General features: G+C 38.3%; 4 protein-coding genes across 4 annotated transcripts; 2 read left to right on the plus strand and 2 right to left on the minus strand.

The window, feature by feature from the left end:
• Positions 1–1,179: 1,179 nt before the first annotated feature.
• Positions 1,180–2,556, minus strand: LOC126783524 (uncharacterized). The gene is made up of 3 exons (XM_050509005.1): positions 2,256–2,556; positions 1,978–2,170; positions 1,180–1,887 (listed from the first exon to the last, which is right to left on the minus strand). The coding sequence occupies exons 1-3, from the start codon at positions 2,424–2,426 to the stop codon at positions 1,349–1,351; spliced, it is 903 nt and encodes a 300-aa protein (XP_050364962.1). The 5' UTR covers positions 2,427–2,556; the 3' UTR covers positions 1,180–1,348.
• A 3,942-nt stretch (positions 2,557–6,498) lies between these two features.
• Positions 6,499–8,543, plus strand: LOC126785321 (histone H2A variant 1). Its single transcript, XM_050510965.1, has 3 exons — positions 6,499–6,570; positions 6,890–7,008; positions 8,035–8,543. Exons 2-3 carry the CDS (start codon positions 6,895–6,897, stop codon positions 8,329–8,331), a joined length of 411 nt encoding a protein of 136 aa, XP_050366922.1. The 5' UTR covers positions 6,499–6,570; positions 6,890–6,894; the 3' UTR covers positions 8,332–8,543.
• Positions 8,544–10,787: 2,244 nt separating this feature from the next.
• Positions 10,788–13,642, plus strand: LOC126785319 (beta-carotene isomerase D27, chloroplastic-like). Its single transcript, XM_050510964.1, has 7 exons — positions 10,788–11,103; positions 11,198–11,337; positions 11,754–11,846; positions 12,043–12,104; positions 12,417–12,523; positions 13,056–13,148; positions 13,362–13,642. The coding sequence occupies exons 1-7, from the start codon at positions 10,842–10,844 to the stop codon at positions 13,397–13,399; spliced, it is 795 nt and encodes a 264-aa protein (XP_050366921.1). The 5' UTR covers positions 10,788–10,841; the 3' UTR covers positions 13,400–13,642.
• Positions 13,643–17,207: 3,565 nt separating this feature from the next.
• LOC126783082 (protein LONGIFOLIA 1) lies at positions 17,208–20,452 on the minus strand. The gene is made up of 4 exons (XM_050508476.1): positions 20,251–20,452; positions 18,710–20,158; positions 18,426–18,597; positions 17,208–17,919 (listed from the first exon to the last, which is right to left on the minus strand). The coding sequence occupies exons 1-4, from the start codon at positions 20,398–20,400 to the stop codon at positions 17,372–17,374; spliced, it is 2,319 nt and encodes a 772-aa protein (XP_050364433.1). The 5' UTR covers positions 20,401–20,452; the 3' UTR covers positions 17,208–17,371.
• Between the last annotated feature and the right edge of the window lie 6,581 nt (positions 20,453–27,033).

The raw sequence follows: 27,033 nt of genomic DNA on the forward strand, positions 1-27,033 counted from the left end.
GACAGAGGGATTACTGTACTGAATGCTACACTCGATCTATCATGCGTATATAGCTCAACTAGCTAGACTATGCGCAATGGTATTTGACGTGCGTCTAACATAAGATAAATCGAACCGTTGGAGCAAGGTTCATGCTCCACCTCAGCTCCATCGCTCGAATAGGAAATCGGTTTTCTTACATTAGGGTACCATCTAATTTTCATTACATAGGTCGAAGTTTTAATCGACCGTTTGAAATGTACTAAAATTAAATATACTGATTCAATAAATTTCCACACCCATTGCTGGGCTCAAATTAGACTACAATCCAAACGTTGTTTCATTCAATTAATACGTAATGCACGGCGTCTGATATATGACCTAACTGTCCATAGTGAACGAGATTTAAAACAACCGTATCATCCACTCCCCCGACCGAAGACCTTCTCATATTCGACACTTGGCGTTTATTCTATAATCACACTCCCGGGAGGAGCTCTGGGAATCCGGTCTAGCCACGTTCGTGCTATTTTTGGGCAAGCAGCGAGCACTCGGCACACACCACCGACAACGGCTTTTGTAGTTAGTTTGACTAAACCACAAAGGGGAGGAAACCTATCATGGAAGAGATGGTAGAGTCACTGACAGTACTCTGGAGCCTTCCAAGTGCAGTCACCGACCACATTTCAGCGCCAACAAAATTGAACCACCACCTCTCCCCTACTAAATTCAAGAAATTTAACTGCAAAGACTAACTTGGGACTTGAGTAAGGATAATCCTGCCAAATTACTGATCCAATTCTTACCTACCACTCCACATATATACTGTGGTCTAATTCTTACCTACCGCTAGCAGTGAAAATCTCCCAACTTTTCAATTTGATGTTAGATCCTTAGCATAATATACTGCCACTGTTTATCTAATTATTCCAAGACCAATCCACCGAATTATCATAACCGTTGCTAGTTCAATCTCAACTCTGCAATATGAATTTTGAATTAGGTCCCTGTTCAACCCTTCTCTAATAAACAATTGGCCTTCAACAGCAGAGGAATTGGAAATGGCAAATTGCACTGAGAACACAATAATACAAAGAAACCAAGACACATATTTTTACCTTCTTCAGCCAAACGTGATCATCTTCTCATTTACAGAAACTGAAACAATCAAATGAAGGTAATAATGTTCTGTTGAAAAGATTTCATAACTAGTTTCTTCTCGGAGAATTTTATTGCTACTTGTAAATTCCGACCCTTACAACAAAAACATAGAAGGGATCATATACGGTTATAAGCTACCATATAGGCATATACAGGCATATACGATATTTCAGATCTCGATTAGTCAAAAAAAAAAAAGACCAAAATTTTATGGCTCATTCTCATCTTCCATGACTGAAGCCAAACCAGTCACAATCTTCACCCCTGATGCTGTCCTGGGCTTCACCTCCGGCGGCTTCCACTCCTTCACAGCCACCTTCTCCTCCTCGCCATCGGATAACTCAAACACCGACTCCTCCAGCTCAGAAGACTCCACCGACTTTGCACCACTCTGTTCAAACTCTCTGGACTTCACCAAAGACTGAGACTTGGTCTTTTCGGGTGGTGAGGAATTGACGGAGACTGCGGCGCGGGTGTGAGGAGAGAGCCACTTGGCTTTGATGTAGTCTGCTTTCCTCCACGGCGGAACCGGCATTCCCTTCTTCTTCAGGCTCTGCTTCCCCGCCTCCGATACAATTCCGATGATCATCCTCAGCCGATCAGGCTTCCCAACGAAAATGTAAGGAAGAGTCTGGAGAATCGCCTTGTAGCTCTTCGTCGGGCGAGCAATCTCAAACTCTGATCTGAAATCAACGTCGATCAGCAGCCTCTCCCCATTCACGATCACGTCAATGTACTCATACTCCCCTAATCATATCAAATATAACTAATTAATCATCCGTCTAGTACTCATAGGGCACAGAACGAGAGAGAGAATGAGAAGGAGAGGTGAAGTACCGGAAGGATAGGAAGGGGTTTTTTCCCAACGAGACTTGCAGAGTGACGCGTCGTATCCGAGAGCTATGAGATGATCAGTAACGACCAGTGTGCCATTGTCGTCTTTACGCTTGCCGGTCTTGTTTTTCTCGACGATTCTAGCTGTGTCCGCTAGCAAGTTCCTTTCGCAGAGACTTGGGCACGCCACCAGACTCTGTTTTCACATTTTCCATCAATTTCTGGATTTTGATTTCTCAACAAACTAACTAACCAAATTTCTGATACAGGTGTGAATTTACCTTGAGAAGCTCACATGCTTCAGATGAAGCCAGATTGGACTCGCCATAACCGAAAAGCTCCGACTCGTCATCGGAGCTGTCGTCTGTGCTGCCGTTGAAGCAGTTACAGCGGTTCCGACTGCACCTCGCCGACTGCTTCTCGTTGCTCTCCTCGATGAAGTTCTGCACCATATTCGCCAAGCAGACTGAGGTCGGCTCGAACTCGCCGCCGCCTTCACCGCCTTTGTTGAACGGCACCACCACCTCGCCGCCGACGACCTTCTCCTTCTCCTTCTCCGGCAACGCCGGCGTGGCTGTTCTCAACACGTTTTTTTCACCATAAGCGATTCAATATTTAGGTATGCTATTCAAGATCATCTCTACAAAATTTCATCTAATTTGAACATCGTTAAGGTATTGAAATTAGATTAAATCAATGAATGAATTAAAACTGTTCAACGTGAACCGTTCATGTAAATCTAAATTTTGAAAGCTCAAACCATTGTCAAATTCAATGAAACTTTGTAGAGATGATCTTAAATAGCATACCTAAATATTGAATCGCTTATAGTGAAAACAATTGACCGAAAAGTGTGTTAAAATTGAAACTTCACTCTGTAATTTCAGAGTGAAGCTTCACTTTGGATAGAGACTGTATATATATATATATATATATGTACCAGTGAATAAAAAATTTAGTTGATCAATTTTATTATGAATTTAGGAAACGAGTGGAAGAGTGAATTAATTCGAAAAGATAGTTTGTATGATTATTATACATTTTCCGAGTTGTATATAATAAATGAATTTGAAATAGAGTATGAAAGAAATTAATTGATAGTAGTCTGATTGAATATACCAAATTAGATATTGGACATTTTAGAAAATTTATGGAGGTCTAAATAACATTTTAGGTATCTATAAAAGCAAACTAGAGGTCCACTAAGTAATGAAATATAAATATTGTTTTTTGAGGTATGAATAGAAACTTAAAGCTCATACTATAAAAAAACATAATCAAATAATTAATTCAGTATATGTCGACAACCCAAACATCAATGCACTATTGTTGATTCGTCTCACTACGTGTCTACCTCTATCCAGAAATTCTAGGCAAAACCCAACAAAATTAAAAACAAAGTAGAACATGATCAGATTAAATAGGAAAACTCAATTAATAGTTCTCCCCAAATTGAAAATAATCAATATGTTTTACCAGAGAAGAAGATGGACGAGTCGGAATCTCGGAGAAGTATAATTGATGATGACATGAGGCTCAGAGGCCGAGAGACTAAGAGCTGCAATGAAGAAAGTTTTCATAGTTCTTCTCTTTTGAAGAAAGGTCAACTCCAACTCTCCAAGGCTGCTGTTTCTATAAGATTCTATAGGATTTTATTGTATTTGAAGAATCTTTTAAAATCTTGTGGTATTCAATTAAGATTTTAAACAATTCATTGAAATCTCAAAGTATTCAATTAAGATTTCAAAAACTTCTATGAATTCTGGTGATATTCAAAAATCGATTGATTTTGAATGATTTCATTTATTAGTTGATTTTGTTGGATTTTGGAGTATTTGTACACTATCATGATTGTTAGAAAATCAAACATCTAGACATGAGATTTTGATGTATTCTCTCTCTCTCTCTCTCTCAATAAGATCGACAATTTTTATGTTCTTAATCATGTGTTTTATTTTAATTGCTTAAATTAATTTTATGGGTTTTTCTTATGATTTGGTATAATTGTTGTAGGCAAAAAAGAAATGATGGTTGTTTTTATAATTGTACTAATAGTTGTTTTGCTAAAAAAATAAATTGTATAACAATCAAATTTCAGATTTTAAAATACTATTGAATGTTAATTGGGTGAAAGTTTATAAAATTGTTATTGTATCTTTGATCCTCATTCAAGATAGTTGCACTTTTGTGATATTGACCTTGTACCTGTGTTTTATAGATGCTTATGAAAGTTTATAGAATTGAATCAAACTCATGTGACTTTAGGATTATGTAAAAATGAGATATTAATCTCTAATAATACATAGAGATGTTTGTTATTGCTTAACATGTATGTATAAAGAATGTCGTTCAGATAAATTTTCTTCTGAAATAGAAAATGATGAAGAACTTGATATGGAAGACGAGAATCTTGAACTACTTTCTCAAAGTCAACTACAACAAAAGAGCAGAGGCTAATGTTTGGAGACTTAATATTGCTGAAGCTATGTGGGAAGATAGACCACGGAATGATGATAATGAAAGTCAAGAAGATAACAATGATATTAAAAGCAATGCGAACGAAAATAATGAGGACAATGCGAATGAGAGGGATCATGAAGACTATGATGACAATGAGGTCGGAATGGACGAGTGTGCAGCCTCTTAATGTACTTTTCTAATTGTCTTTGCAATTTTCACTATATAATATTTGGTTGTTTTTATATTTTTATTACTTTGTAAAATACATTATTATTTTGTAATTTATTAAAAAAGAAAACCAACTTATTAATTCTCCATGTTCTATATTTTATTATTTAATAATAATATAAAAATCATACATGCACTTGTGAAATCCAAGCAAATCAAGATAAATCTGGTAAATACACTACAATGAAATCTGACTGAATCTATGTGGAGTTGAAATAATATATGGATTTTCAGAATCTATTAATTATAATAAATCAATCAGAATCATTTGAAATCAGAGTTGAATATACACCTTCGTATTGTTAAAAGGGACTTTGAATTTGTTGGAGAATGGAGATGGGGCATCGGATACAGTGTGAGAGATTGAGACTGAGACTGAGACTGGCCGAGAGTTTTAGAACGGGAAAGGCTTGAGTATAATTGTGTTGTCTATAATTGTATATACCTAGTTTTTTTTTTCCAAAAAAATTTCGGTTGGACTTGAATCCTACTAGTGAAAGGCTTGGATCCGCCACTACTTATACCAACAGTACCGAAAATTTATAGAAAACTCCATGTACATTCTATGTAATGAAAATTGCAAACAGTAACCAAACCTAGTGAATAGCATGAACCATATATTTTCAACCGATTAAACAGCAATAAACACTACTCATGCAGCTAGTATTTGGTGATCTAGCTAGAATCAGATCTTTCCTGGGGATACATAGCAAGGAGTAGGTTGTTGTAAACATCAGCGACGGACCATAGTTGCACCATCTCGCCGACCCGATTTTTTTTAATTCGCACCATCCTCGACCAGCCACTAGTTACCCGATACGTGAAGTCCGGATACTTGGCAAGAGTAGAATAATTCTCATCAGGAATCTGGGGTGAAATGAACGATATCTGCATAGATTCGTACGGAGCAAGATTAAGACGTACACCGCTTAAGGACTGCTGTGTTGATTGAGCACAAGGATGTGAGTGTTTATGTCTCTTTCTGTCAGCTCTAAGTTGCCCTTAACTAAGTCAAATTTCGCCGGGCGACACATCTGGTTGATTTTGAGTAGCATATCAGAATGCATTATACCCTCCACACAAGAAGGCATTATACCCTCCATTATTGTTGGCCGTCTACGTACTGGCTAGTTTGTTATCACAATGATCTATTGACTTGTGAGATGGTCTCTGCATGTTTGTTCCGTAAATAACAAAGTCGACGCGACTCAATTAGTTTTCCAGGGTATAAATCTGGAAATACTGAGCAACAAATCAACAATATGTCCTGATTTTACACATATGCACGAGTGTGTGCATCAGCTTGAGATCTACTCGATCTCCTGATTTCCAATCCATATGACCATATATCATAAGGAAAAGTCTAAACCCTAATACCATGGAGAGTAAACGAAAACCAAGAGGCCGGATCCAGCTTACAGCCATAAACACTATCAAATGATTTATATGATGCCTGGAGGCTGGACAAGATGGGGGTCGGAGCAAACATGGAGAAGTGGCCGGTTTAGGTGCTGCATGTTTTAGACAGGGAATTGCCTTCACCAGATTCCGACCATCCCAAACTAGTCCGACAATGTCACTCTCCAAACTAATACCACATGGTAGCTAAACAATGGTTAGATTCATGGAGCTGGTATGGCTTGGCATTATGGATAAAACAAAAGGGCGGGAATAGTCAAGTGACTCAAAATCGTCTTAAAAAAATTTGAAATGTCCCCCAAAACAAATTAAATTTTTTGGAGTTTCCCACCCAAAAGAACTGCCCTTTGGGTCAGACCGATTTCAAATAAACCAGCTCACACCATTTAATTGACTCCCTCTCTCTATTAAAACCCCCACCCCCTCCCTGTCCTCATTTCCCTCTATCTCTCTCTTTCCTACACTCCCTCTTCTCCAGAGCCCACTCAGGTTTCTCTTCTCCTCTCTCTTTCAATTTTCTCATTCCGCTTTCAATTTTAATCCAATTGCTTCAAGCCCTTTTCCAGGGTGTTTAACGTTGTTCGCAAAATTAGGGTTTTTTTCTTTCTTACGAATTGGGAATTTTTGATTTTGGTGACGGCCGGTTGAACCCGGATCTGGGTCTTGTCGTTGTAGCGTCTCGTTGGGTGCTTGTTTTCTGGGTTGAGTTTAAATTTGGGTTTTGTGAGCTTTGACATTAGATCTGTCCGAGATTTCAACAGATCTGGTTTCTTGGGATGTTGTGAAATTTGAAAAGAATGTTTTGCAGGACATATGGCGGGGAAAGGTGGAAAGGGGCTTGTGGCTCAGAAGACAACTGCGGCGAACAAGGACAAGGACAAGGATAAGAAGAGGCCTGTTTCTCGCTCTTCTCGTGCTGGAATTCAGGTATAGCACTCGTGCTCTGAGCTTGTTGTTTACACACTGTTGTGCTTTACTTGTGGAATGTGTATATTTTAGATCTAGGTGTGTTAGTTGAGGTTATGCTTGGTAGACGTGTGATGTCAACTGGTTTGGTAGGGTTTTGTTATGACTTATTTGTTGGACCTTGTTTCTGGTTTGGTGGTGTTATGGTTTATTTGGTGAGTTGACTTTGGTACAACTAGGAAGTTTTTTTTTTTGAGTGTGTTGCATGATGTAATGTCTCACTGGTTGAACTGGTGGCGTTATTGTTGTCATTGCAGTTGTGGCTTCGGTTCTTGGTGGGTTGTAATTACTATGTGTTGCTATTGCATTTGGGAAGTTAACTCTGGTTGGGTTGTACTGTAAACCAAAACTCAGTATTGCATTTGGTATTCTGCAATATGAATTCAATGGACTTTTAAAAGTTTCATATATTCAAGATGTCCTTTTGGAAATTTGGATTGGTTATTTCATTCTCGGTCTCTATGATAACTCAGTATTGCGCTCTAGTAGTTTAATGGGTTTTTAAAAGTTTCTTATTTTCAAGTTGTCTTTTGGGAGCGGTTGTTGTTTCATTCTTGGTGTCTTCAATGTGTTCACTGTGGTGGTTTGCTGTAGCATTTGACGACTTACTTTCTCATGATTTGGATTAAAAAAACCTCACTGGAGTATTAGGGTTCTGCTACTGTACTTTGCTGTTGTGTTCATTGAGATTAGTGTAATTAAAAATTGATGTCTACAATTAGGTCAGCTGATTGATGTTATTTTTTACATTACAATAGGTATTAAGTATTAGTGTGGTTGGTGTTCTGTCCATTCTGGGTGCATATACCTGTTGTTTTTTGTTTTAGTCTTTGTTGATTATACTTGAAGGATTTTACAGTGTTAAGCTTTTGTGTTATTGGGTCTTATACTTTTTTTGAAATTTATTTGTTGTATTTTCTGGTGATGTTATTGGCCTACAGTTGTTTTGGGAGTTAACTTGTGTCTTTTGTTTATACTGGAATGTAGTTTCCAGTTGGCAGGATTCATAGGCAACTGAAACAAAGGATTGCTGCCCATGGGCGTGTTGGGGCTACTGCTGCTGTCTACTTAGCCTCCATCCTTGAGTACCTTACTGCTGAGGTTCTTGAGTTGGCTGGAAATGCTAGCAAAGATCTCAAGGTGAAGAGAATTACCCCAAGGCATCTTCAGCTGGCGATTAGGGGAGATGAGGAGCTCGACACCCTTATTAAAGGGACCATTGCTGGAGGTGGAGTCATTCCTCACATCCACAAGTCCCTTATCAACAAGACCTCCAAGGAATAAGCTGATTCATATGACTATGAAACTGATGGATGTGTTTAATATTATGACTTGCATTATGCTGTTAATGGTTATTTAGTTTAGCTAGGGATCTTAGTACATATGGGCAATCTGGTGCTTGCCTTTTGGACTATTATCTATGTTCAGGTTATGTGTCTTGTTGGATAGTTGTAACAGTATTCTTGCTTTATCAATCTTTATCTGGATTTAAACTGTGTTTACTTCAGACAGTTGATTTTTTTTTACTTTTGAGATTGAAGTAATTAAGCCTAACTCAGCCGAGTGAAAGGACAGTAAGGGTCCAAATCCGTTCACTAGATGATACAGATGGATTATTATTATACATTCTCACTTTTTCAGTCACAGGGTCTATAACTTTAATTAATTGGGTGCTAAATTTGATTTGAACATTCTGTTTTGACAATTCTTGTTTGTTTATCAGTTTCTGTTTTGGATCCTTAAGAGCAAGCATAAATGCTGCTTGGTGGTTTGAGAATTTGGGTTCATATATTTGGGGAAAAATTGTCAAAATACACTTTAAATTTGGTTAAAATTGTCAATTTGCATTCCGAATTTACAGTTGAGTCAATTTATTTTTTAAATTTGGTAAAAATTACTTATTTGCACTATATCTGTCAAATTTAATTGTTTTCATCAAATTTTGCATCACATGTTATGCACATGAAAAATGTGTTGTTATTTTTTATTTATAATTTTCTTAAAAAATAAAAATATTCTATAAAAAGGATTATTTTTTAAAATCAAATTATTTATTTACATCTTTTTTCTACATATTTAACCCTACTTCAAGTTATATATTCAACATACTCATCTATTCAAATATAGTGTGTTGTATATATATATATATATTTTATATGTACACATTTATTTTTAATTTTCTATGTATTTATTTATATTTTTCTAATATCTTTTAACATATCATATCACGTAAATAATAAAATATATAAATCAATAATATGTTTCGAAAAAAATAATAAAAATATAGTAGCAAATGTTTCTCTTAAGTAATTTTATTAATTTCTTTCATTATTAAATATAAATAAATATATAATGATAATACTGTCTCTCAAATGCATGACATGTGACTTAAAATTAGATGAAAAAACATTAAATTTAATGAATGAAGTGTAAATTGACAATTTTTACCAAGTTTAGGAGGTAAATTGACTCAAATGGAAGTTCGGGTGCAAACTGACAATTATTGCCAAATTTGGAGTGTAAATTGACATTTTTGCCTATATCTTGTGAATACTGTAGTAGGAGGTATTGAAATTGATTACTTTGAAATTTTATTTACTCATAAGTTTTGAAACATAGTATAATCTTTAAATGGTTTTTTTTAGTCTTGATTCTGATTCATGTGATTCTTATTAACAGTTTCAAAGAAAATAACCTTCGTTCTACAATGCTAATCATCCAATTTTGGAATGGGAGTAATTTTTCAGTTCTGAACTTCTGGTTCATGTAAATTTTAAAAAGTGTAGTAAAGAAAATAACTATTTCCATTACTAACTTGATTATAATCTCTAATTGAACTTTTTAATTGATCAGTTGTACTAGTTTAACTGTCTAAGCAAGTGCGTGATATCTATGACTCCAAAACACAACTATGCCTACATGAGACTATCATAGTGAGCTACTTGTGCTTTTCATATCCGAGTCGTTTGCATCCTACAATGAGACATTTTACATCACATTCAAGAGATTCATGCATTCTTGGAAATCCTTTCAATTTGGTCAACATCGGGTGGCAAAGAGACCTAAAAAACTTGGGCGTCTCTTCAGACTTGAAGACAATCAAGATGGCATCTAAACGTATTATTTTGCATAATGCAGGCGGCTCTCGTTTGTGTATGGCTTAATTCTTGTGGTCTGTGCTCTGCAGTGTTTAATTGACTTCAAGTATTAATCTCTGTTTTTCTTTCGTCGATAAGTACTAAATTACAAAGCTAACTTAACTAAATAATCACGTTTTTTTTTAGAATGAACAAAATAATCACGTTAATATACGTACAGACATGAATTTTGAATAAACATTATAATGTTTGATCAAAATCTGTAGGTAGTTTATGGCTTGGTAGATTATAACATAACTCCACAAGTCACTAACTCACTATTGTATCCCAATTTACAAGGGACAGGGACAACTTCGTCGATGTTAACAAGATAATTTGCTTAGTTATATTTTGTGTTTAGTGTGCAGGTGTCCTAATTGTAGTTGAAACTGGAATTATGAGCTAAGCAAAAATTCCAAACAGGCCGATACAAACAAAGATGCATAGCCAAAAGGGCATCTTCCAACCCACCATTGGTTATGCAGGATTTTTGTGTAGGCAAGATTCCAAAACTACAGGATCTGTGGCAAGAGCTTCCTTTAAAATCCCCACCATGCATTCTTTGTTCTCATTACCCTTCGTTTCTTTTTCTCCACAATTTGCATAAACCAGTCCATTCTCAACCGCTTCTTTCCTGTCTTTTGTCACTGTCATATAATGGAAGCATCACATTTCTTACGAAGCAGGAGCTTTGCTGCAAGTCTGCCTCACCAAAGGCATATGCACGCTCATCATAAGCTGAGGCGCTCTACGATCGTCGCAGTGCTTTCAACTCCGGCAGATATTATAAACATAGAGGCGGATAAAAGCAGTATAAGACCAGCTGATGGTGCAGCAGAACGGAAAAGTATCTATAGTGATAACTGGTTTGATAAACTGGCCATTGATCATCTGTCTCACAATGTCCAAGCTTCATCAGGTTTTCATTTAGACATATTCTACACAAGAACTATAACAAATACCACTGACGCCTCTAAGAGTATCGGAAATGACATAACTCACTGTTTTTGCAGGGTTGAGAAACAGCAAGAGTGGATTTGAAAGCTTGGTAGAGGCAGCTAGTGCTGCGTCGCGAAACTTTAATCCTGAAAAACAAAGAGAAATAGTAGTTCAAGCTCTTCAGAATGCATTTCCAAGGCCAATACTATCCCTGGTATGTTCAGAACAAAATCAGTTTTCATTATTGATATTCATTTCTGTTCCTTTTCTGTTTTCAAAACTACCATGATTATATTACCTTCATATCTTTTTTTTGTTCCCTCATGAAAATCAGAAAAACAAATATATTGATCATCCACTTACTGTTTTAAATTAGAGGTTAGCATGGTAGGAGAACAGTAGAAAAGCAACTTTGTTTAGCAAGATTTAATGTTAGAAAATATAGAAACTCTACAAATCAAGTGGTGAGAGACATTGTGACGGATTATACAATGATTGCTGCAACGAAAACCAGTGACATTTTAGCAACAGCTCTAAGAATCTGTCTAACATTCCATATGTCATAAGTGGCTGAGAGAGATTATGACATATTAATATTATTATTAATGTATTGCATATTTCCATGGACAGATTAAAGCATTACTACCAGAATCAAAATTTGCAAGGGAATACTTCGCCGTCTTTACCACCATCTTCTTCGCCTGGCTCGTAGGACCATGTGAGGTAAGCATATGAAACCTATACGTCTTTTATACCTCATCACTTGGAATATATTCAAGAAATTTGCTATGCACTGGTATCTTACAATTTTTTTAGAGATAGCTGTGGAGGTAATTATTAGAGTAGATTAGTGTGCGTGGTAATACGAATTTAGGGTGAATCTACTTGTGGAATTCTAACTACTTGATCATTATTCAAGGTGAGGGAATCAGAGTTCAATGGAAGCAAAGAGAAAAATGTAGTCCACATACCAAAATGCAGGTAATCAGTTTTAGCTAGATTCACCCTTCAATTTCCCAAGCGGCCAAGCCATATACTTTAACTCGAAAAGGGAGTCCTACTTCACCTACCTAAGATTTTTGATGCCTGAAAACAATCTAAGCCAATAATTGTGGCATTTTGCTAGTCTGGACTCCTTTCTTCTTCATTACCATCATTACCAAATTCATAGTCATCATAATTATCACGAAGTAAACAAATTATCTTCGAAGTTTCAATCAAGCGTCAGCACCCATCATCAGAGTTTAAAAAGTGTCCTAATCTGTTCTACTGTATTCTGCAACAAATTTGCAGGTTCTTGGAGGAAACTAACTGTGTAGGGATGTGTATTAACATGTGTAAGATGCCATCTCAAAGCTTTATAAAGGATACACTGGGAATGCCAGTCAACATGGTCCCAAGTAAGTATATGCTTATATGCAGTGATGCACTGATGACATAACTAAACAGGAAACATATGAAGTTCCTCTTAAAGGAAAATTTAGTATACAAAGCTTGATTAATAGATCAAACAAAAAGGGAAAAGAACTAATAGTACCTTCTGCACTTTATTTGTGGAGGAGGGCCATCCTCAAAACTTCAATGGAGGGTCCATGAATAAACCCACAATGGGTGCAAAACTGCAAGTTGACCAACCCAATTCTGATTAGAGGGACCCTAGAAACATATCGATTAATTTGTAGCGTATAAACTTAAAAGATGAAATTCTTATATTAGTTAACTCCTAGCCATAAATTAACAATACAGAATACTAGCATGATTGAGTACTGAGCTAAAACAGAACCCTTCTTCCCAGTGAGGCCAGTCATCTATACGTATCCCTCATATATGATATTCCAAATATTAATCCAAGATTAGTAATAGGATGTCTGGGTGGTCAAATCCCACTTCAGGAATGTTTATGTAATTGTATCCTATTGTCCAATATTGCAGATTTTGATGATATGAGCTGCCAGATGATATTCGGAGAGGAGCCTCCGGAGCTACTCAATGATCCAGCACTCAAGCAACCATGCTTCAAACTATGTAATACATCAAAACCTATATTGTTTACTACCTATCATACTACTCTATGCAGCGTCATTTAAACCACGTTTACCATGGGAAGGCTTAAAAGAGCTTTAACATGAAATAAAAGAAAGAAAAAAAAATCACAGTACTAGCTAGAAGTAGAACTAGGTAGTTTTCTATAAGACAGATCCATGTATAGATAATATCTTACACACATATCTATTGCAGGCAAAGTAAAACAAAGGCACAGTAACTGCTCCAATTAGATCCCATGGGAAGGCTATCCAAGGCAAAAGTGGGCACAATTTATTGGTTTGTGACTGCAGCTGTTTAAATATCATCAAAGCAATCAGGAAGTAATACCTTTTTTATTTTCTTGAACAGAGTTTAAGAATTGAACACAGAAGTGGTAAAAACATTGTAAATCATGTCGGTCATCAAGCAGTTGAATATATTTACAGACCATTGACATCTGGAATTTTGAACCCGAAACCAAACAGCATATCTAATTCTTTGCAAAGCACATTTGATATTACATGAAACTTGCAGCTGGAACAAGCAACTGAGAGTTTATGGTGTCAACTCGAGAAATTTGATTATCACAGTTGAGTACTTGAGAGTGTATACGAATAAAAAATGAGAAATGAACAAAGAGGGAACGGTCATGTAGCAGACAGATGCACTATTTCATACAAGACATTATAAATCAACTGTTTTTTGTCTCCAATTATGAAATGATGATCTCAAGAGACGAGAGTCATCACCTTCTATTTTACCCTAATGGAAGAGCCAAGTAGCCAAGCAGGTTTCTTGTGAGAACCAAGTGCTTTGAATATGATATAATGTAGGGTATAAAGAGACCAAGGGTGACCCAGCAATGTCTCCCACCTTCAGTTTGCTGCTAAGTGACCAAGTTCTTACTCAGCTTCAATCTCTTCGGTCCAAAGTGACCAAATGCTACATACTACTTTGAACCATCAGAGAAAATGATCAACTCACTGGATCCCTTCATTTTTCCATTCAGATGTGAATCAACATAATATAGGCAATTAGGAATGAACGATTGTCAGGGTTGGTGATGAATTTGAAAACTTTTCTACCTGCAAGGAGATTATATGTCTTCTGTTTCTGTAGTATTTTTCAGGAAATTCTCAGAAACACACTTCTACTTTGATGCTTCTAAGGACTTAAAGAACAAAACATATGAACATTGCGATGGGAATGGCCGCTTTCAGTAGTACTCAAACACATGCACATATCAATGGAATTTCCTATATGAGAATAAACTATATATTGTCAACCTTGGCTCAAATTAAATTAACTATTGTTTGCACAAAGCTAAAGCCTTTCTCATATAAAATATCCTCCATATTCAATTTCTACGAACTTACCATATACTCACGAACCCCGTAATTACGTTATGCTATCCTAGAGGTTCCGGATCATTAATTGTTGAAAAGTGAAAACAATTGCGTCAAATAACTTTCACATCCAGAAATCTCAAAAACTAAAAATTACAAATATACTCATCTGAAACAATGAAAAGAAGCACCGAGTATATCTCTGATGCCCTGGAAGTATAACTTTTGCTATTTGAGCCTCAAAGTTCGATTTTGAGGTGAGAAGTTGGAGAAACCCTATGCAGGCAATTAGAAAATGTATTAAGGAGAATACCCAACTTGTTTGGGTATGGGCCAATATAACTGGACTATAATGGACATGGACTAAAAAGAAGCAAACATCGCACCGGTTGTGACTAATATCATTTTCCTTGAAGCTCAAACAGTCTTGAAGAAAATTTCAATATTTTTATTTTCTACCTTGTATATAGCACATGAGCTTATTTAATGTTTATGTTTTCATCAAAACATATAATTCAAGATGATCCCATTTCTAAGTTCTTAAGCTACATTATGATCGTGCATGTGGGTGATCGACTACCTTAACATCTGACATAGGTTTTTAGAGACAAATGCTATATTACTTTGAGATGAGAGATACACAACATAAAACTAGAGAAGCAATAGTGGATGATTCCCCATCAATGTGTTCCCTCGTTCAATTTATCTGATTAATTGGATTAGTACTACTCCATGCCATGTCCACTGAGACTCTGAGAGAACCAATAATGAAGTCATGTCGACTGAGACTCTGAGAGAACCAGTAAAACTTTCATCTGGCAAAGGCCCCTATGGAGGAGACAACGATGGGGTTGATGATGACTACCTACCCAGACAAAATTCTAAGTAATCTTGTACTAAGTGGTCACTAAATTTGTTTGATTATAAGATGATCCACCATTAAGAGAAATATATGTTACAGAAAAAAAAGGCCTATACATTACGAGTGTGGGCATGTGGCTATGCAAGTGCACCCATCACCATAGATAAGCCTGTGCCCTTTTGAGATGACAAATTAAGACTCCCATCCTTCCCTAGTTCCCTTGTTTTAGAAACCCCTTTGGTTTTTTCTCCTTTGGCCTTTTGAAGATCTCTACTTAGGAATGGACCAAAGTGATTAATGGAATGAGATCAAAGATAGTGATAGCTGGCCTAACTTTCTTGCTTATGGTAGAGAGACAATCGATAATTACTCCCATAACTAGTAGGATTTATATGAGGTGATTAAGCCAATTCAGAGTTCATATATAACCAGACAGATACAATGATTCGAGATATTAGTTTGCGCTAAGTTGAGAAAGGAGCTGCGGCATGGTGATTGTAGTACGTACGCCTTATCTATCAAGACACCCCACCAAGTTTGAGCTTTTTCTTTCTTTTAGTTCTGCCCTACTGCATTGCTAGAGAAAAATCTACCAAAATGAAAGATAAAAGCCAGAGCCATAGGACCACACTGGTACCATTCCTCATGCATCTGTCTGCAACTAATTACAAATCCGAATAGGGTTTTGCATGATTTTTGCGAGGCAAAAACAAAGAGGGAGAGTTTAACATTAAACTGTTTGACTTGTATGATTGATCTCGATCGACATGGTCCATACACATATATAATTGGGAGCGGCTTATAGAGTTATAGCTGTAGCTGAATAAGAGATCGAAGAACAGTGACGCATATTGTGAAGGTGATCCAGATCAAGATGAGGACCATTCTCTGAAAAGACATGTTTGATCGAACCGTTGAAGTTTGCACTGTGGCACGTTGGGAACAACAACGATACGGAGACACATGATAAATAGAGCTGTGTTTTGCGATAATTTTGTTAGTTGCTAGTTGTTGCTTGTTACTGTCTGAAATACTCTGCTGGGGCATCAGAATCTGTTTGCTGTTGCCTATCTGATTTTATTTTCCACTTCAATTCCGAACTCCGTATGAACTCTGTATCCAGCATTAAATTCTATGTGGACGGGACCGAAGGAAGTATGTTGAGAATTATAAAATTTGAAGTTGAGTTTTGCCTTACATGTCTAACGTTGTGAAAAGAAATACTACGAATACACGGTAAGTACATACTGAATTTTATAGTGTGAGTTACCATCCCGGGGTAAATGTAACTCATATTACGTGTACAGGGGGTAGATTTGAGATAAGAGATTGAATCAAATCACTAAATTGGTCCTCAAGTTAGGTTTTCAAAAACCAAAAGCGGACCAATATAACGGTCTGGTACAATTATTTCCTCCATAAACTTCAAAACCAGTCCGCATTTTTAATTTCTGTTTTAGGGTTTCCTCTGTTTTAACCTCTATTCAACTCATCATGAACACAGTGTTTTCAGTAGAGAAATTCATGCGCAATCTTGGCTTCACAATAATGATGATCTCTTCTTCCCCGTACTCCAGATTTTTATAATGTAAGATCCAAATTTGAGGGGCACTTGCCAAGAATTGGGGTGCTCTGATCATCATGAGCAGCCATGGAATGTTTAACTCTTCACTCTAGGAGACATCACACATGATTCCATCCTCACTTTAACGCTGAAAACATTGACCCTTTTTCAGGCTTTCACCCCTCTTTTATGCACATGCTTTGCTTTGAGTAGATCACATCACATCCATTTTTTAACCAACAGAGAAACTATTCTATTAAAATAAAAACATTTTTTTTACAGGTTGTTACCGTTAGATTTGCCTTATTTTTTTTAAAGCACATAGACAAACATTTCCCTCAAATTTTTTAATCGAGACATAAAAAAGCTAAAACAACATCATATTTTTAATCTCAAAGAAAAAAAATAGGCGCGAAAATTGAAACTTTCCGTCCCCTTCTCCCCTCCGTTTTCAGAAGACCAACTTCCGACAGAGTGCCGAGACTCTACCGGAGTTCGGGGAAATAGAGGCCAAATCTCGGATCGCTTCTCCGATCAAGTCCTTGAAAATGAGGCGTTCAATGTCCAGAATGGCGTCGGACATTTCCACCGAGCAATCCCCCCACCCGTTTATTGCGTCCCCCGCAAGGTCCTTCTTCAACACCGCGCATATCACCTCGAACAAGTCCTCCGATTCGTCCCTCTCCCGGATTCTCCTAAACTCCGACCAGATTTCAGGCACCGAAGTCTGCCGCGAGACTGCTTTCCACGGCGGCAGTTGCCGGTTCCGGACGAGGATTTCATTAATGATGTCGAAGATCAGCCTCCTTTCCAGTGTCGAAACTCTCGAAGTGTCCTTCCCCTTGAGCTCTTGCTGCTTCTCCAGCAATGAGAAGTGGTCGGAGTCGTCCGGTAAGTAATTCGAAGCCCGGAGAATCTCCGAAACATAGACGAAATCACAGTCGTCAGATTCTGACTCATTCCCGCAAATTGCTTGCCCCCAAATATCTTCCATCTCACCTGTTTCATCAAAAACCCAATTAAACTCAAAACTTTAACTTCATGGTCGAAAATGTAGTTGCAAGTGGGGGGGGGGGGTCATTTTCATGGAATACAGTTAGGGTTCATCAATTCGATCTCGACCGGAAAACGCTGTCGTTTTCCCAGCACCCTACTCCCAGCATCACCATCACAAAGTGTATCATGGGCCTATTTGCCTATTTATTTCAGACCTAAGCAATCAAAACCAACCACGCATGAAAATACAACATTTTATGAAGCATAAATTTCTGAGCTGGGGGTAGCCGGCTGACGTGGAGAGGATTAATTGGGTGGTAAAGACTTCAGTAGATATATTGACTGGTGCAGAGAGTGGAACCTCAATAGGTTGGGGCCTAAGACGTCAGCATTAAGTTAAAAAAATATGCGTTGTGTAAGCAATCAAAATTTCTCTGAAACTGGAAGGAAGACCAGTCCAGGGGTCCAAAACACAGAGCAGCTTAGTGAAACAAAAATGGCCCTATTACCTTTGAAATCAATGCTGCGCTTCATCACTGGCGACGGTGAACATTCCTCCTTATAAAACGATGAGTCTAAAACCGATACCGGACTCGGTTGCAACTCGGCTATGCTGTGTAGTAGCTTGTCACACCTCTCCAATAAACTCCTCCCTTCTTTGTACTCCTCCACTTTCCATCTCTGCGGTTAAAATTCGACCGACTCCGTTAATAAAATCTTGAGGAACTAATATCGCCTGATCTTTGTTCCACTCAAAAGAAAACAAAGTTACATTAGGAATTTAAGAGTTTACCTCAGTGTCGGTTTGAGAAGAAGTGCTGATGCTACTCTCCGACATTGTGGATGAATCATCCTCTGCTCTAAGGATGGTTATTCTTTCCTCCTTGGGCGTCATCTCAGCCGTTGGTTTCCGGACTCTCGGTGATCGGTTAGCCGTGGGTTGATCTGAGACCGACCGTCTCGAACTAACCTTGGGAGATTGAACCGGAGAGACTCTCCTGTGCTCTACCGAATCACTACTACTTCCTTTCCTATGTGTGTCGATCACTAATGGGGCTCTGCGGCTCGGACTTCTGACGCCATTTTCGCTTCTAGTCGGCGGCCTCGCACTTCTCCCTCTGCTTTGGCTCCGCACATTCTCCGGTCGGTCACGCCTCGGGCTCACCGCCTGATACGTCTCGCCGCCGGGGCTGGCATTCCGGCGAGCTGCGGCTCTTGATCGGAAACTCGACGGCGGCGACTCGTTCCCAAATCTGGCGGCTCGGTTAGTGGAACTCGGCGATCTGGACGGCCTCATCACCACAACCGGCGTCGTTTCCGAGAATCGGTCGTACACAAAATTCCGGGAGTTGATTTGTGGAGACGACTTTTTTCGCGAGTGAAGAAGACCTTTGAGCTGTAGAGCTTCAAGGATTTGCTTCAATGTCTCCAAATCTTTAGACGGCTCATCAATGCCTCTCATCCTCAGCCGCTTCTCAATCTCGCCGTAAACCGAAATCGATTGTTTTGGTTCAGGGAAGAAGTCCGCGGAATCAAAGAAGCTCTTCCTCTGCACCATTCCCCTATTCTGCGCTTTCGATTTCGGATCCACATGTCTACCATTGGAGCTCCGGTCCTCTTTGCCTACATTGCCGGAAATAGTACTCTTCACATTTGCTTGCTGCGGTTGCCTTGCCTGAACATGATTATTGCTCTCCGACAACCGCGGCTGGTACAGATCTCTGTTCACTCTCGACTCGGAGGCCGATCTCCGGAGCTTGCTCGGCTCAGGATTCGATTCCGACTGCGATTGAGGCAATGGTTCCAGTCCCATTAGCCTCGCAATCACACTCGGTGAGCTGTTTTTGTCTCCATCCGAATCGCCGGAGCTCACGCACCGGTTGGCTGACAATATTGCAGCGTTGGTTCTGATCTCCTTCGGGTACAGGCTTCCTTTCGCGTCCACGGTGGCTCTGCTATCGAGCGACAGCCTCGGCATGTCTCTGGTGAACTTCCACGCCGACCTCGTGCCTTCTTTGAATTCGAAGACCGGGAGTGGAAGCGGCGATTTCGGATATGGTGACTCGCACGTCGGCGTCCGCGGCTCCGGCAGAGGGGATCGGAGCTCCGGCGCCGGTGGATATTGCTTCCCTCTGTCCGGCGACGGCGTGGGTTTGTTCTGCGGTAGCGGTTGTATCTCCAGCTCTTTTGATATCTCCGGCAACACGTTGGACGACGGCTCCGGCGACGACGCCACCACAGCCTGAAAAGTCAAGAGTAAATCAATAATCATATCAACTACATTGATCAAATAATAGGAGGAATGATAAGTTTTATTCAAAAAAAAAAACTCACGGCGGAGGGAGGGAGGCGTTTGGTGGAGTAGAGGCGTTTGCCGTTGAGAATCTGGTGGCGATCGAAGATCTGAAGAAAGCCGGCCATGCACCCCATCTGTTTCTCAATGTGTTTATCAAGCTTCTGTTCTTGCACTATCCCAGTCGTCATTTTCTCCCCAACACTATAAATAGCACTTATATATCTCACTCTTCTCTTCTCTTCTCTTCTCTTCTTCAACGTCTCTCTCCTTAACTTAATCTCTCACTCCCTCACTTACCTCCATTCAATCTTACATTCCTCCATAACTCTCTCTCTCTCTCTCTCTCTCTCTCTCTCTCTCTCTCTCTCTCTCTCGCTGACTGACCACCTCGCCTTTATCTGTGCGTCTCCCGCTTTTCTGGTTCTTTTTAAAGGGGTTGGCGGAGTTAATGGAACGCCAGGCGGAGTCTTATAATAAAGGGAGCTCTAATATGACTAAATTCCACTATCTGCCCCTGCTCTTTTAATAAATTCCTAGCGTGTCCTTTTCGGACAGGTGTTTTGACGGTCTTGCCCTCCCCGGTTAAGGGCGGGGGTCGAAATTTGTAATATAAATAATATTTTTTGAGAAGTGAGGACTTGTCTGCAGGAGGAGTTCACGGACCTGAAGATGGACCCGCACCTGGGTCTCTCCGTGGGCAATGCATGCACCTACTTTCCACTTCCCTCGATCCGGGTGATCTTTGACCGGGTTTGACCGTCCAATCAAGGCCGTTGATCTGATCCACTACTGTGAGTGGGTCGTATAAAAGAATATCGATCGCGACGCGCGCCACGAGATTAAAATCTAGTGGAATTACTGTAGCACTTCCACGGCGGCGAGAACCTAGAACGGGGGTGGAGGTAGTGCCAAAACGGCCTTGTGACGGGGTCCTGCTGGAGGAGAAGCCACGTGGAGGACAGGTGGAGGAGCGGCCACGTAATGGCACAGGGATTCCGGACTAGTACGTCGACTGCGGTTTTTGGGAGAAGCCAAGAAAGGAATCAAAGGGGCAGAGGACAGCTGCTAGGAGGAAGACGACGACATGACGTTTCGATGCTGATGGCCACGTGTATGAGAGCAGGTATAGTAACGACATGGCGCACCGCTGACCGCTTGGGATGTTTGAAGCTGCAGGGTAGTATCGAAAGGGATGAACATTCAACATTCTTCTTCTTTGTTTCTCTGTTTCATGGTTAAAGACGAGTAGTGCTATCAAATCAAATCATCATTGCATGGAAGGATCATTGACACATAGGTTTCGTTTCCGTATGAACAGTGACATGAAAAACCCAGGAAGATAACCACGTTGGTGTTCTGTTTGGTATAAGCTGTCATGCGAGAGAGCACGCTACATGGAATTGAAATCATTTCTTTCCCGATTGTCTAAGTGACAATAATGATCGAGCAGGGTGGAAGTTGTTTGATGCAAATCGTAAAAGGTTTGTAGCATGTAGGGCAGTCACAAATGGAAGCTTTTACGTGATAGTCCTTTGGTTTTTCTTAATCTGATCCGTTTGCCCATTTAGCTAAAGATTCATTGTGCTACCTCTTCTCACCATTTGCTTTGATTTGATGTAAAATTTATCACGTATGTATAAGCAAATTTCTCAATGTATTTTGTTAATCGAACATTAAAAAGATTGAAACAGCGGAATGCATTTTGTTAGAAAATCATGGTCTAATAGAAATGCAGACAATGTAAATAACACATAGAGAGAAAGATGAGGTTACACTGTACATTTTAATGTAATTATGAAATGATGTAAATACCGTACATACTTGTGTGATACATAAATAGTATATATACACAATCAATTAATTTACTCCTATATCTATACCGATATAACTTTACGACCTAGTTGTATAAACCTACATATTGTTAATAGTTTTGTGGATTTGCGGATTTGCCTATGCACCCTAGAAGGCCCTAGTAAATATCAAATTATTTTAAAAAATTAATTAATAAAACGCCGTGATTGTAAATTCACATTTGTCTCATCACGTTTTTTATGTTTCCCGATTCATGGTGGACAAGTAATAGTAACCACAATCATTTGGTGATGTGCAAATTAATATGCCACTCCATACTCAACACCTTGCATTTTACGCAATGCACGTATTTGTTAGCAATTATAGTAATGTCATGATATGAGCGCCCAATCCCAACTTAAACATACATTATTTCGGGGTCTCTGCTCTTCATTAATATCTCTCCTGCATCTCCCATTTTGAATAATATGTTTGGTTTTCCGAGCAACGGTAAAATTACTTATCTCAGCAAAGAGGCTCAGAATCCCATCGTACGTTAAATAATTCTCCAGGGTATTCGCTTCTGTTTAGGGAAAATGTGTTCCTAGCTATATACGCGCGTACATACATTAACACATGTTTATAAATATAAACATATTGATAACCGAGCTATTTGTATCTCGGTATTTGATCAAATGCATCTATGCCGTCAAATCCGAAGAGATTTCTTATAATACAGGTGAAATGTGACTATTACCGTTATCCTTTTCAGAGATGGCCTGTTAAGTATTCTGTAAACTATGATTATCCTGTTAAATCTCGTGGTTTGTAAAAATCAACTTGTTGTACTTGTTCCGAAATCTGCAACTTACATGAGAATATATACTTATATAGTACTAACCTTGACCATCTGATCAACCTCTTTGATAGTATGCATTGATGCCAACTTGGGTTGCTTTAATTCAAGCTAGTGAGCAGGGTAGGATAGTTGCATCAATGGCAGATCCAATGCAAGCTGAAGGCGACAATCGACGTCCACAAATATTTTTGTTGAACCATGGAAAATGCTTAATATATTTTTACCATTCTCAAAATAGATCAATGTTTAACAAAAATTAAAAAGAGGTGTAGTGATGATCATTGCAAACTAAATTGATAATGTGAGGGGATCAAGTCAAAAATAAAAGTAAAAATACAGCAACAATAACAAAGAGAGGTAAAAACGTACAGGCAACAAATGCATGCATGTATACTATGTGAAAATGTAATATTAGTATTTTAGATTGTGTTTGAAGTAATGTATCACCGAGGCCAAAAGCAGTTGCCAATTTGTTGGGGGAAACATACCGAACGAGCAAACTTCTGAAAATGGACTCTCAGAAGGAAAAGAGACTCAAGTTGCATAGTATATCTTGTATTATGCATGGAATACTTGTCTTATTTATACATGTTTCTCTCAATTACAAGAAAATCATACTTGTTAAATGAACTTGTGATTATAGACAGACTTATATAAAGTACGTGAAATAGGATCTCATGCATGCATGTATAGTCAGCGGTGCAGAATAAGTTGGTCGATCTTATCAGTACGTAATCCAATGCATGTACGTCCCCTTAATTAATTGGGTCTGTATTTTACGCAAGACAGCCTATACATTAATACATATGATCGATCGAGGTGCAATAAAACTGTTTGTAATGCCTCAATGGATCGATATATCATAAAATTATGGTATATATGAGAGTACTTCATCTCGACTGAAGAGCTTAAACTTAATTAGTCAAGCAAGCTAGCTGTTACAGTTCACTCTTGGATTAAAAATGGTATCAGCTATACCCCTTTGATTCTGTTGTGACAAGGTTGCTGCTGAAACTTAAACAAAGCTCACTGGAAAAAACCAGTTCGATCAGATGAATTTAAGAAACTGATATATAAATCAAAATTATAATACCCTGCGCTCCCTAATTAAATGCCATCTACTCTTCAACCACAACAAATAGGGACATAACCCTCAAGTTAATGTTTACATACAAATGGCATCAGACCGCAAATCTTGGTATATCAATCAATTCATGGGCGCTTATTTGCTCTTTGTCAAACTCTAGCTCTTATGATCATTTATGCGTGTGGTGAACTGGTGATACATTCTTACATCTATAGATATTATATAAATCTAATTAGCTTTTAGCTCTATTCGGAGGGCAGTCAATACAATTATATATATATATGTAGCACTGTAGCTAGCAGTGGACAAGAACTGTATTGTATCATTTACAGGATGCACATAAGATGTTCACTGAACTATCTATGGGGTCTGGACGCATATATACTATATATAAGCTAGCTAGTGTTGTAAATTGTACGAGAGGGTCATTTTTATAGATAATTAATATATTGAGTGAAATGTTCGGCCAATTGATTTAGGAATACTAAAAACATATATAAATCCACCTATGCAAATGATAGATGCGAAATATGAACATATAATGTTTGAACGGTTGCTTTACTTGATTATGCGAAGTTGATTGACCATTACTATATAACAATATACACCAAATTGTTCATAAGATATTCAATAAATTATTCCAAAAACACATGCATAAGAAGCACAAACAACTGTAGCAAAAGAATCCCTCTTCACTAGCCTCACTGGCTTCCACAGACTCAGGGATTTTTATGACATCTGATCGGCGATTGTGAAAAAAGAATAAACTATATATGATCGATAACTAGTGGAAGTTTGGTCTCTGCTGAGGATCGACAGTTATCACAGTCGAGCTATTACGGAGCAAGAAGGCTATATATAAACATTAAGGGTTAAATGCTTATATGGTATTTAAAGTATGGCTACTTGAATAATTTGGTACTTGATGTATGAAAGCGGACAATTTGGTACCTGAAGTTCTCATTTGTAAGTCATTTTGATACCTCTCTCAATTTTGATCATATTTTTTAGGGTTATTTTCATCATTCTAGTCCTAAACTCATTAAATTCACATTTTTCTTCATTTCTTCTTATAATTGTGGCCTCTTTAAAGATAATTAAATTGATACTTCTGTTCCACTTAGCATATACTTCGCATATATCAAAAAAAAAATTTTCTTAATATACTTATTGTATCCTAATTATTTTTTGTAAACAAAATAAATTGTCTTTATGCAATTATAATTTTTTTATTAAAATATAATTTTTAAATTACTTATAATTAAAATTAATTTAGATTGATAGCTACATTATGAAAAATTATATACGTAAATCATCACATATACTAAGTGGATGAGTTATCAAATTTTTAGTGATAATTTAGAGGCAATTGGAAGGGATTATGAAAAAAATGAAGTAAAATAGAGATAAGATAACGGAAATAACCCTGAAAATATTGTCAAAATTGGCATAAGTACCAAAATGACCTAAATTTGAGAACTTTAGGTACCAAATGTCCGTTTTTATACATAAGGTAACAAATTGTCCAAGTAGCTAAACATCAAGTACCATAAGAGGAATTTACCCAAACATTAATTAAGAAAGTCTTTATTAGGGAGGGCCGGACTAATACCCAACGTATTACATCAAATGATCATACGCATAGGTTTATGATCATACTTAATTTATTGTTGGTTTATTGTCAACTTTGAGCCCTGGGTCTCTAACTCTCTGTGCTTCTCTTTTATCTCATTTTGTAAACGTTGTATATATTAACGTACGTACACAGTATGTGCACCAACCGAGCCAGGGGCGGGAACCAGTCCGAATCACTTGGCGGGCTTGTAGGCTAGTGCTATAACCCAGTCAAAAATCGTTCTCAAATATAATCTAGTATATGTGTTAATCATATTGAAGTTAGGCGGTGGAATTGGGTAAAGGCCGAGTGCAAGTACACGGTTGTCCTGGGTTTAATTCCCACTTTTCTTTTTCATTCATGTTTATTTTTCCTCATTCTCAGTTCTTTTCATTTTTTATTTTTTTCTCTATTCTTATATTTTACAACTCTGTTTACTATTTTATTTTAATAAATCTATATTATTCTGCGAGAATTATTATTTTATCCTTATGTGTGTCTTAACCTAATAGGTTTCATGTTAGGAGATAGATTAGCATCTCCGTAATAGATTATGACTCCGAATCCTACGAGATTGTGGTTTTGTAATGCCTATATACATACCCTCATATCATTTAATAATACACAATTATTTTATCCTGAAACACGTTATCACGCACTTTGCCCTAAAACCCTGAACTTTTAGAGCCATATAATTTTTTTTTCTCTCTTCTCCTCCGCCGACAGCCGTCGTCTTCGGCCTCCGGCATCTCTTCGTCGGCGCACCTCCTGCTCGCCGCCGCTGCAGCCCCCCTGCTGCTACCACCGCAGCCCCGCACGCAGCCCTACCCTGCAGCCCCTGCGACCCCCCTGCTGCCCCTGTACACAGCTCATGCTGCCCGTTATTATTCAATAATACACAATTATTAATCAGTCTTACCTATTTTTTATTTTTAGTTCCGCCGTTGAGTGTGGAACCTGGGTTTGAAGGGTTCTGCATGCATGATGTTCCTTTTCCTGTATAATCGGAACTGGACAATCCTTGACTGGAAGCTATAGCTTCCCTAAATTTCCAATCACAGGAGCTAGGCTTTTGGAGTTATACCAGGCTCAATGATATAATGATAAGTACAAATTATAAAAGTAGGGTACCAGTGGTGGTTCAAATCCATGCTCTAGCAATCATCAAAACGATGGGGGTCAGGTTTACTGATTGAGTTTGCTGCCACCCCATGTGTATTGTCTTAAGGGTGAAGCTTAAAGACCCCATGGCCTTTCTGGTTGCTCCATGTGATCCCCCTTGGCTCTATTACTATGGATCTCTGTACTCCTCTACATCCTAGTTAGATGGCTAGCTATCATTTCCCGTTTGATCGGTATCTCATATCATACAGGCCTAAGTGCCAACTAACTGATATCTCCCTCATGCATTGAGTCACTTGTCGTGTCTTCACTGCTCTTACAATTATTTTTTGAAGAAATAGATGAGA

This window comes from Argentina anserina, chromosome 2 (genome assembly GCF_933775445.1).
Source record: "Argentina anserina chromosome 2, drPotAnse1.1, whole genome shotgun sequence".
Taxonomy (NCBI): Eukaryota; Viridiplantae; Streptophyta; class Magnoliopsida; order Rosales; family Rosaceae; genus Argentina; species Argentina anserina.